Source organism: Scomber japonicus, chromosome 8 (genome assembly GCF_027409825.1).
Source record: "Scomber japonicus isolate fScoJap1 chromosome 8, fScoJap1.pri, whole genome shotgun sequence".
In the NCBI taxonomy this organism is placed as follows: domain Eukaryota; kingdom Metazoa; phylum Chordata; class Actinopteri; order Scombriformes; family Scombridae; genus Scomber; species Scomber japonicus.
In genome coordinates, this window is record NC_070585.1 from 29,961,928 (window position 1) to 29,973,758 (window position 11,831).

Below are 11,831 nucleotides of genomic sequence, written 5' to 3' on the forward strand. Positions count from 1 at the left end.
TTTAACCTCACACCCCGAGATCGTTACTCTGAAAATACATTTTCTTTACAAATGTATCTGCTGTTCTGTTCTGTCACCGGAGTGAAATGTGGAACGTGGAGTTCAAAGCACTGCAACCTCACACCCATTAAAATCTTACACCACATATCTGTAGCCTCCTGCACAACTGAGAGATGGCCGTATGAAGCTAGCTGTAGATTCAATGAAAAAGACTCATATTTTCACCAAAATCTGGATAAATGCATAACTTTGGTGTATTAAACAGGTTCTGATGTTTTGCTTACACAGAAAGTAACTGTTTGACTGACCAGGAGCCAATCACTAAACTATAATTTCACTAGAAAGGACCACACCAACAACAAGATGCATTTAAATAATTTATTAAGAAAAACGATTGATGAGCATATTCTGTTTGCTGACTGCGTTTGGCAGCACTGACCCCCCTCAGGACCTTATGAAGGAGAGGAAGAAACAGGAGGAGAGAAATGGGGTGGCAGAATACAAGAGTGGAAGTGGAGGAGAAGTCTTGGTGGTGACTATAAGAATGGCTGGAGGCAGAGCAGTTGTGGTGTGGTCCCGCTCCTGAAACTACGCTGTATAAACTTAAAAAGAGGGGGTTACGAATTGACCCGCCTGCTTGGCTTAGCGAAGATTTTAATCCAATCGAACTTTGACTCGTAGAATTGAGAAGCTCCCCATTGTCCAGGGCTGCATTAGTACCCCCAAGGGCCTCTGATGGCACTGAAGCTCATGTCTCCCAAATAACTTTTATATTTCTCTAAATTGGATAACGCTGCTGTTGGGTGGAAACCTTTGTGGAGGTTGGGTTAGGGTTAGGGTTTGGGCAGTCAGCTGTAGGAGAGAGGCTGGGCAGAGCTGGCTAAGGAGGGAGCAGACGGACTGCAAATGGAAAGCGCAGCTGAAGACAAGGACTCAAAGTTTAAGTTTGTTTTGTGTTTTAAGTTTGTGTGTTCAGTGGAGACGTGGCTGAGCTCCATGGCGGTTATCTAACAAATAAAAAAGGACTAAACAACCATTATCTGTCTGTGTTCTCTGTTGGAGGGGAAACATCTGTGGCAGCACCTGATCTAGATCTATATATTGTTACTAGGTTACTATTGGAAACGTATCAGGTTTCCAACAGCGACCATAACAACATGTTATCAACATGAAGAGAATGGGTCTAGTCTTGTTTCTGTATTTCTGTAGAGCCAGACAAATGCACATATTTTATTCTCCCGTCATTCGTCCGACCATGCCAGTGTCCACAGAGTTAGATAAAGGCACTGACTTCTCATACCGGACATATTGTTTATTTTTTGCTTCATAACGGCAGAGAAGAAGTGATGCTGCCTGGCTGCAGTTCATATAAGGACAGTAACAGAGATGAATGACAGTAAAATGGTTGTTTTCTCATCATCAGACAGCTGTAGGGTTGCAAAATTGGCCTTGTGAGGTTTAAAAAATATAGTGTAGCATTGACAGTGTAGCATTGCATCTGAATGAATGACGGACTGAAGTTGATTTGAAGCATCGACGTTTGTTTGTTTTGTATTATTAAGTCAGACATATTTCACAAAAATACTCATTTGCTAGAAGTGAAGTTTCAACTAAAAGCTCGAAACCGGTCATTACAGCAACTTTAATATGACATGTCAAGAAAACGATGTGATGCCTCCAGTTCAATCTAAAGAGCAAATGAATACTGAGCAGAGCGATAACAGACTATAAACATTATATGAGAGCAATGCTGCGGCTTCTTGTCTTGATGTGTCATTGACGGGTAATGACACATCTGGAGAATGACATCTCCTATAACATAAACTCCATCAAGAAAGCATTTTCTATTAGGCAACTGTCCAAATCTGTAAGTAAAAGTTGAATGAAAGATGGAGCAAATAAGAATTAGTGCAAATGAGACTGAGCTAGCTTGATATTCAGACAGTAGTTTAGTGTATTTAGCCATATCTGGAAAAGGACTATGCTGCAGGAGATGATTGAGTTGATGGAGGTTTTATAGCTTTTCGTGCCGTTACATCTGTCCATAAAAATGATAGAAATCAATTGTAACTGACACAAGCATAAGCTGAGTCGAAAATATAGATTTTGAAATTGAATATCTTTTTAAAAATGATGTAAACAGCAAGAACTCATTAGCTTTCTCATCAGCTCTATCAACGCCCGCTAACAATCACTTCACCAATTACTGAAGCCGGCCATTGATCAAAGGCTACAGTAAGAAGCTTCAGCGCCTATATTCGCTACCAGCGGCAGCAGCAGCACAGATGTTGTTGATGATGATGATGATGATGTATGCTTACTTATTATTATGAAGTACATGTTGATTGCACTGGGTAACAGCTATAGAATAAAGACACCATCAGTATCAAATGTGGTTCCCTTTAAGCGTCGCTCTCACTCTGCCATTCTTTCTGGCACTGGATACGATCTCCGGGGAAAATGAAGGTTCGATTTACGGCACAAAGGAAGTGCATCAACCAGAGGAAGAGGGCATTTATGCTTTATGATAAATGTGAAATTAAATCTCATGACACTCAAGGCTACTTATATCTGTGTACATTATGTTTCAGTATACTGTGAGGGCCTTTTACTGTTAGCTACCGTGACTCATATGAAGCTTTGCTCATGTGAAAATTAACAGACTCAACGGATAGAAAATATGTTATCAGTGTTTCTATCTGTGCAATTTCTTTTATTTTGTAAAAACATAAACAAGTGTAGTAGAAGTTTCTCTGAAGAAGCACAGACGACGGAGTGATGAATCTTTCTCTTTACTCTGTACATGCCAGCATGGAGAAGGACAGTTTCAGCTTTTATACTGTAACTCCTAGTGGAAAGAGTCATGAGGTACTAAAACACATGAACCAACCATGTAACACTGCTGACTCCCACATAAATTAGACATTAAGGGCGCTTTCACACCACTAGTTCGATTATTTGGTCCGTACCAGGCAGTAAAATAGTTACCATGTAGCATACAGGCTGCGGTGTGGTCCGCATTCACACCTGCAAATGAATCAAGATTTGTCCAATTGACTTTCCCTCATCTTCCGGTAGGTTGGCATTTGGTGCAGAGTCAAGCGGACCAAGACCACCTCTTTTTGGAGGTCTCGGTCCGCTTGATTTAGTGCGCACCCGAGTGCGATTGATGCTTTCACGCCAACGAAAATGAACCGAACTAAGAGCTTTTGGTCGGAATGGACTGTTTAGTACGCACAAATTGCTGTGAAAGCTCCCATAGACAATTCTACTACCATGTGTCTTTACTGAGTTAACAAAAGTTATTGTACAGATGCCCATTTGCATTTTACAGATACAAAAAATCCCTCACATGCAACACATACTAAAGGATCTGCTCTCATGTCTCCATTAGAGACTACATGAATTAACAAACTCACATTGTTCCCCCTCCATCCTGACACCAACCCTACTAGTTATCCAAACTATGTTATTACTATGCTATGCACATCATTGATAGTAGCCTGTTGCCAAAATTCAATATAAAGTTGTGACTATTTCAATTTACCTCTTCGGTGAACATGCTTTTTTCTTCTCTCTCTCTCTTGTTTCTAAAGTGGTGTTGATCACTTCTTCATGGTGCGTCACTCAGAGTGAAACAGAGAGTGACCCTGTTTGTCTTCACAACAACAACAACAACAACAACAGCGCACACTACAGTACCACTTAGAAACGCCACAGAGGGAAAGTTTGAAAAGTTGTTTGTTCCCAATTAAAGTACGACTGCACATCTTGATTGAATAGTTTAATCGTGTTATCAAAAAGTTGGCTACAGCCTTAAAGTTGTTTAATGATGCTTCAAATGGGTGTTTTCAGATTTAAATCAGGAAGCTTCCCTCAAAGTAAGATTTTTTTTATAGGCTGTGATATTTATACTTATGTATTTCTTTGGTGTAAAGTAGTCAAAATTAATTATATTAGATGTGAACATGTGAGAAACAGCCTGTAAAATGGCATGATTCAACTCTTTTTGATGATTTTAATGTCCTCAAAGGTAGCTATAGCTCTGTGCTGAGGACATTTGAACTTCAGTATTGGATAATATAACCTCATTAAAACTCCCAGCTTGAGTTTATATAACCACCAACTCTTGTGTCCTTTCATTATTCTCGTATAATCCAGAAATGTCAGTTGAAAAAAAAGTGTCAATTTTCTATTTCGCTGCTAGCTGCAAACCAATATCCGCCTGCCTGTGTGACAGCAGTGTTTTCTGTTGTACTTGAACAAGCAACAAGAAACAAGCAGCAGCAGTCAGAGGTGCCTTCAGGATTAGAAACACTCTCACGCTGCTGCAAGAAAATAAACACAACACACGAGCAGAGAGAGAAAGAACGAAGCTGACACTTTCTGTGGTTACAGGATGGAGCCCAATCACACTGGAATCCGTCCGTCTGTCTGTCTGTCTGTCTGTGTGTGTGGACGCTCCGCTTCAAACCCAGCGAGCTTCCTCTAACCAACAGATGATCTGATTAGATTTTGGAGCGACTCGCCGCATAAATCTGCATATCAATGTGGAATAAAAACCAATGAATGTTTGAAACCACTGTACCTTCTGAGTGAATTCAAGAGGCAAAGATCGCATCGCATCGACAGGAATGTTTGCTGATGATTTGTCTTAATGAAGAGACTCATTAGCATAACTATTTCGGTTTAATTCATCATGAGGGAGAGCTTCTGTGCCTCGAGTAACGTTTGAGGATAGGTTCAACATTTTTCAACTCAGTCAGGTGTTTATATAACACTGAAAGAGATTTTCCTCACTGTAATCATTCCTCCTGTTCATACTGACTATTAAAAGATCCCTATATAAAACTATATAGATATTCAGAGAAGCTCACATTTTTCCATAAATGACATTATGATAAATATATGAACCTCCATGTGAGTATCCAAACTAAACATCACTGTATGGTACAATACAGGAGACAGGAATGTTTGCTAATTAACTGATCATTTGTCTTAATGGAGATACTAATTAGCATACCTATTTGGGTTTAATTCATCATGAGGGGAGCTTCGGTGCCTCTTGTTCACTTCTTGTATTAGTGTGAACTTTTAAGGGTAGGTTCAACATTTTTCAGCTCTGTCAGTGAAAGAGATTTTCCTCGCTGTAATCATTCTTTCTGCTCATACTGAATATTAACCCATTTAGACCTAAAACGCCTGGAAAAAATGGCTGTAAAACCTATGGGCGATTTTAAAATAACCCCCTAAAACCTGAAGAGTGTCAACGCCTACTAAATAATTGATTTCTCAGGCTTTGTAGCAGATAGAAATGAAATTCAAAAGGTATTTGAGAGCTTATACCTGTCATGGCTTTCATGAGAAGTTGAATTTATTTGTCCAAACCTTCAATAAAGTTTTTTAAAAATTCAACAAACTCATTGCGACACTCCCACGTGTATATTCTGATGCATTTCATTGGCTAAGAGACGGGAAATAGGTGGAAAAAACTACAAATACTACAAAATAACGTATCCACTTTCCCGGCTTTAATGGTAGAAATGCGGTAATGCTTTCCCGGCTTAAATGGGTTAAAAGATCGCCCTTAAACAGGTGTGCAAACTATATACATACTGTATTTTTTGGGGGTAGCTTAGATTATTTCGTGACTGACAGTGTATGAATATATGACACATTAAACCTCCAAACATCACTGTATGATACAATACAGCCAAGCAGGACACAGTATACTCTGCACAGTGATGTACTATATTAAATAGTTTAGCTTTTACTTCATTAACATTTGCAGTAGGTCAAAAGACGCCACTGGCTCTGGTATTAAGAGTTAATTGACTTGTGATGACTATCACATGACAGAGAAATGAATAATGTCGACTCGCTGCACAGACTGAGTGACCAAGAAAAGTTTCAGTTAAACTGGGTGAAGTTTATGATGCAGCACTGCCACACTTCAATGATGATGGTATGAATAGCATCTAGTACTAGTATCATTCTTAAAGTGAATTAGTGATGAATAGCCCTCTTGTGTGAGTCATACATCCGCAATGGACTCATTTTAATGCATGATTCATGATGATGATAATGCAGACAAATAGAGAAACGTGGCAAAAATAGCATATTGTCAGTGTCTTAGAGACAATATGTTGTCAGAGGAGCTCATGTCTTTTTAAGGGGAGCCAAACTCCCCTGTAGTTTTCACCCTGCTTCAAATGTTCTTTCAGTGTAAGTGATTTAGGCCAAAGGGGAAACATGTCAACCAGCAGATATTTTTTAAAAAAAAACTAGATTTAAAGTACCCGACAGCTTGTAAAGCAATAAGTAAAATCTTCTCTTCAACTAGAGCAGCATTAAAATGATGCTTACATGGTAATGCATCAGTACAAATAATATAAATGTATAATATTACTGCTAATACCTACTTTACTTAACCCTCCTGTTGTCCTCAGGTCAAGGAAGGACAGATGGAAGGAAGGAAAAGAGGAAGGAAGGAAGGAAGGAAAGGAGTAAGGAGTAAGGAGGGAGGGAAGGAAGGAAGGAAGGAAGGAAGGAAGGAAGGAAAGGAGGAAGGAAGGACAGAAGGAAGGAAGGACAGAAGGAAGGAAGAAAAGGAGTAAGGAGGAAAAGAGGAAGGAAGGTAGGAAGGAAAGGAGTAAGGACAAAAGAGGAAGGAATTTAGGAGAGAAGGAATTTAGGAGAGAAGAAAGGGAGGAAGGAAAGGAGTAAGGACGAAAAGAGGAAGGAAGGAAAGAAGGAGGAGGGAGCAAAGAAAGAGGGGAGGGAAGAAGGAAGGAAAAATGTAAGAAAGAGGGAAAAAGGAAGGAAGGAACAGTCAAAAGAGACAAGGTCAATTTGACCCGGGAGGACGACAGGAGGGTTAAATGTTCTGGTATGATATAGTTGCTTTAGTGTCAGTCAAACATGGTGAAACTTGCTTCTCCACTTTGCTAACTTCAGCTAACAGGATACATACTGGTATATAAAGACACATTTTCACATTATAGATACAAACTGAGGCCGTGGCCGCAGCTGACACCTCTAGAAGCTCCTTCAGGTACCATGAATCTCCACGTTTACAGCATGAAACGTCTCTAATGAGGCCGACTCTGACACTTCTTAATGTCTTCCTCAATCACCGATCTACACTGGGAGTTGAACCTCTAACCTTGGCATCATTTCTCTTCCTCTTCTATTAACATATGGCTCCAGCTTGCATGAGGTGGAAGGGGGGGGGGGGGGTATTGTTGGGAATTGATGAAAAGAGCAAATGCAGTAACAATAAAGACAGAACCACAGACTAACACGTATTGACTGGCGGTTAACAAGTCCCTGGTCTCTCCTCTCCGAGCCACAGCTCTTTTCTAACTAGCCGTCTGTGGCGTGCGGGAGACACAGAGTCGTCGAGCAGAATATTAAGGATGAGGCCTCCTCATAATGAAGATGGGATCAAGGGGTGATAAATGGTGCAGGTAGAGCAAGTTGTTATTAACGCTGCTAGAGTTCACCACCACGCTCCTCCCAGAGGTGAAGAAAAGAGACGCTTTGATAAAAAGCTTCCTCTAAAATATGTGTTCATTATCCTTCTACAGCAGCAACTGAGGGTTTTAACCAGACAGCAGAAACACTCAGTTTTAGTCAGCCGAGCCCAGAGTGTCAGATTTTAATCTAGATGCATCATAGTTAAAGTACAGGTTTACATTTGTCAGGTGCCCACATGAGCATTGTATCATGTTTTATTGCTGTAATCATTCCTCTTGTCCATAGTGACCATTAGAAGATCCCTTTATAATGCACACAAATGGATTTAAAGCTAATATGAAGCTCCAGCCAACCAAATGAGCCAAATCAAGTAGATATCTTTCAACGTTACAGTCTTTTTAGTGCCAAAGTCCATCTTTTTTTTTACACAAAGTGGGAATTTAATGCTAAAAAGTAAATGAATGACTGAAAAAATGCTCAAATGATCCAATATTTCATATTATATTCGTCAACAGACTAAAAATTATTCAGAACTCGGCCACCCTGATCATCACCCACACCAAATCGTCTGACCACATCACCCCTATTCTCATCCAACTTCACCGGCTCCTGGTACAATACCGCATCCACTACAAAAACCTCCTCCTCACAAACAAAGCCCTCCATCATCTAGCCCCTTCTTACCTCTGCAACCTCCTCCAGGACTACAGCCCCTCCCGCAACCTCCGCTCAACCTCTGCTGGTCTATTAACCATCCCCACATCACGCCTCAGCACCGTGGGTGCCCGAGCCTTCAGCTGCTCAGCACCCACTCACTTTAACACTGTGCACTACACCTGTTTTTAGTTTGATGTCTGGTTTTATTCTCTGTTATTCTTTGTAAGGTGATCTTGGGTGACTTGAAAGCTAACCAAATGAGTCAAATCAAGTAGATATCTTTCAACATTACAGTCTTTTTAGTGCTAAAGTGGGAATTTGATGCTCAAATGATCCAATATTTCACAGAAAACAAAAAGATTAGAGAGAAAGTCAAAAAAAACTAACTGAAAACAGATTTCTTCTTTCCTCTCCCATTAATCATCTCACCCCTCACATTTATCTGCTGACATACATATCTCAGATAGAAAACCGTCTGTCATACTAATGCAGGACAGACATGACAGTTTCATAAAGGGATTCTGAGACGATGGCTAATACTGTGAGAAAATATGAGCAGTTGGCTCTGGGCGACAGGCAAATGTTATCCTAAAAATGCTCTTCAAACCTAATCTGAAAGGTCTTCCCATGTGGGAGACCTTTACCGTACATCAGCAGGGTGAGATCTTCTTTTATTGTTGAAAAACTAAAGTAAAGTCAAACCCATCAGCTCATGTGACCGGCATACAAACCAGTGTTTACTCCTTTTCTTTAGAAGCAACAATAATCTATCATTATAAAGTTTTTTTGGGGGGGGGGGGGGGGGCAAAGTGTGTGTTTGTGAGTAATCTGAAGAAGTTAAAGTCAGTGTGTACATGAACAGTGTTGGACAGTTGTGTTCATTATCTCGTGATGATGTTTGGAGGCATTGAAGTGTGAGTGATGAGGTTTGTGAGAGCTTAATGATCCAGATGCTATTATGATTTTGATGATCATGAATTTTGTCTGCAGTTTCTCCTCGTCTGTTTTTTTTTTTTTTTTTTTTTTGGAGACTATTTGTGTTGTGCTCATTTCCTTCAGTTAACGTCCTGTTCTTGAGCTTGAGCTCCCGGTTTGGGTTTTATTTTGTTTTTGTTCGTGTGTGGGTTTATTTGAGAAATCCAAAATCTGTGAATTTGTAAATCCAGTCATTTCCAAAACCAATTATAATAGCTTGATAGAAGATGCATTTTCAGCGTATGTGCAGTGGAGGCTTCAAGTTTCCACACGTTCACTTCAGTTCCCTGGGTTTAAGTTTCATTTAGGACCTTGACTGGCTTCAAAAACTGGCTTTGATGTAACAAATCATGCTGATATGAAGACTCATTAAACTCAGATTCAAGGTTAGCTCAGAGAAACTTTCCTCCTTCAGGAGATGAACATGAAAACAAACTCTGCATCGTTCTGCTGAGTGAAGCTCAAACATAAAACTGGAGGAAACAAGAGGAAAAACACAATTTGTTTTTCATGGAGAACAAAAACCATGCATGTCAATCCATGCAAGGACTGAAATGTCAATAAGCTGATTGAGTGTCAGGAATCGAGTCAGTCTAACTAAGACAGAGAGGTTGAGGAAGGTCAGGAGAGAAAATGAACCTGGTGGATCACAGCACACTGCAATACAACACAACACAAAACAGTGTAGTCCAATCTAATTAGGTCCCATTGAGACACCTCTCCTTCCTAATTTGATCAATAAAGGGTCCGCAGACCTTTAACCCTCTGTAGGTCACACCAAGAAAATGCTATTTAAAAATCATCTGTTTGCTTTGCTTTTCCTTCCTCTTTGAGGCCATTACAACACAAAACATGGATTTTTTTCCTCATTGATCCTAAATGTGATGTTTTATAGACCTCTACAGACCTCATTCATACCTCATTTCATCTTACGTGTTATTCTTCGTTTACATGTTAGCACAACCAACCATAATGCAATCTGAAGGTCTTTTTGTTTGGGTGAAATAGACCGTTTTGACCAGATATCATGACACAAAGTGATCCCTACGAAACGGTCAAGCACACCCACAAAGGGTTAACTTGGGGTAGAAATTAGACAAGGTGTTTATGACCAACCCAAACATGAGGGCTTGTTGTAATTTAGAAGAACGAGCCAAAGAGAAATCAGAGCAACCCAATATCAGAAAAAACCCATACCAAGAGTCCACTCTGCTCAGTCGTTAACCTGCCTAGTGGCCAGTTATTGTTAGTACATCTAACACTACTACTACTACAGTCTACAGTTAGCCAGTTAGCTGAGTTAGTTAGCTGCTGAGTTAGCCGCAGAGCTAGCAGGTGAGTTAGCAGCAGAAAGTGCTTAAAGCGTCCATGTTTCGGGTAGAGGTGGTGACTTTGATTGACAGGTGACACTTGGTAGGGGGCGGGGTTTCAGCGGATTCGGCGGGCGCACCCACAGCATTTGGTAGAGGAGAAAGAGGCTGATTTTTACACAACTTTGAAGCCTAATTTCATATATTTATCATTCAAATTTGGCAGGGTGGTTAACAACACCCTTTTCTGTGGTATGTCAAACTCAGAACACATATTTATTCTTACTTTACATGGACTTTAAAGATTGTGAGAATAATTCACTTCTTATGCTTCCTCTCGCTCTGCAGGAAACGCCTTCGTGGTGAGCCTGGCCCTCGCTGACCTGGTGGTCGCCATCTACCCTTACCCGCTGGTCCTGACCGCCATCTTCCACGACGGCTGGATCGCCGGCTACATCCACTGTCAGATCAGCGGCTTCCTCATGGGCCTCAGCGTCATCGGCTCCATCTTCAACATCACAGGCATCGCCATCAACCGCTACTGCTACATCTGCCACAGCCTCAAGTACGACAAACTCTTCTCCAACAGCAACACCATGTGCTACGTCGTGCTGGTCTGGGCGCTTACCATCCTCGCCATCGTGCCCAACTGGTTCGTGGAGTCGCTGCAGTATGACCCGCGGGTTTACTCCTGCACCTTCGCCCAGTCGGTGAGCTCGCTGTACACCATCACGGTGGTGGTGGTGCACTTCATCCTGCCGATCGGCATTGTCACCTACTGCTACCTGCGCATCTGGATCCTCGTCATCCAGGTGAGGCGGAGGGTCAAGCCGGACTCGCGGCCAAAGATCAAACCACACGACCTCCGCAACTTCCTCACCATGTTCGTGGTGTTTGTGCTCTTCGCCGTCTGCTGGGCGCCGCTCAACTTGATCGGCCTGGCGGTGGCGCTGGACTCCAGGTTGAGCCGAGCCATACCGGAGTGGCTTTTCACGGCCAGCTATTTCATGGCGTACTTCAACAGCTGCCTCAACGCCGTCGTCTACGGCGTCCTGAACCACAACTTCAGGAAGGAATACAAGAGGATCGTCCTGATCATCTTCAAGTTCCACTGCTGAGAAAAGACGCTGAGAGGGAGGGTGGAAGTCAAAGGGGGATGGGAGGGGGGGTAGTTTTACTTTTATCTGACAAGTAAAGTCAATTAAAAAAAAGTGATGAAAGAAAGAAGAACATGACCCTGACAAAGACCTTAAGAAACTTAGTAATGAGAGGAAGGGGGAAAAAAACGTATAAAAGTATAAAGAAGACAGAAAAACACTGTGTATGGAGGAGAAAAATAGAAGAACTTTTTATGGCTCGAGGTGTGAAGGGCAGAGACAAAATGAAATAAATGATGCTACACTGAGAGTT

The 11,831-nt window shown here is 41.3% G+C and overlaps 1 protein-coding gene across 1 annotated transcript in view; it reads left to right on the forward strand.

Moving 5' to 3' along the window:
- mtnr1al (melatonin receptor type 1A like) overlaps window positions 1-11,539 on the forward strand; it is a 28,210-nt gene extending 16,671 nt beyond the window's left edge. Inside the window, exon 2 of the mRNA XM_053324164.1 lies at window positions 10,770-11,539. Within this exon, the coding sequence (XP_053180139.1) occupies window positions 10,770-11,539 (770 nt within the window). The remainder of the gene's footprint in view (window positions 1-10,769) is intronic.
- The last annotated feature ends 292 nt before the right edge of the window (window positions 11,540-11,831 follow it).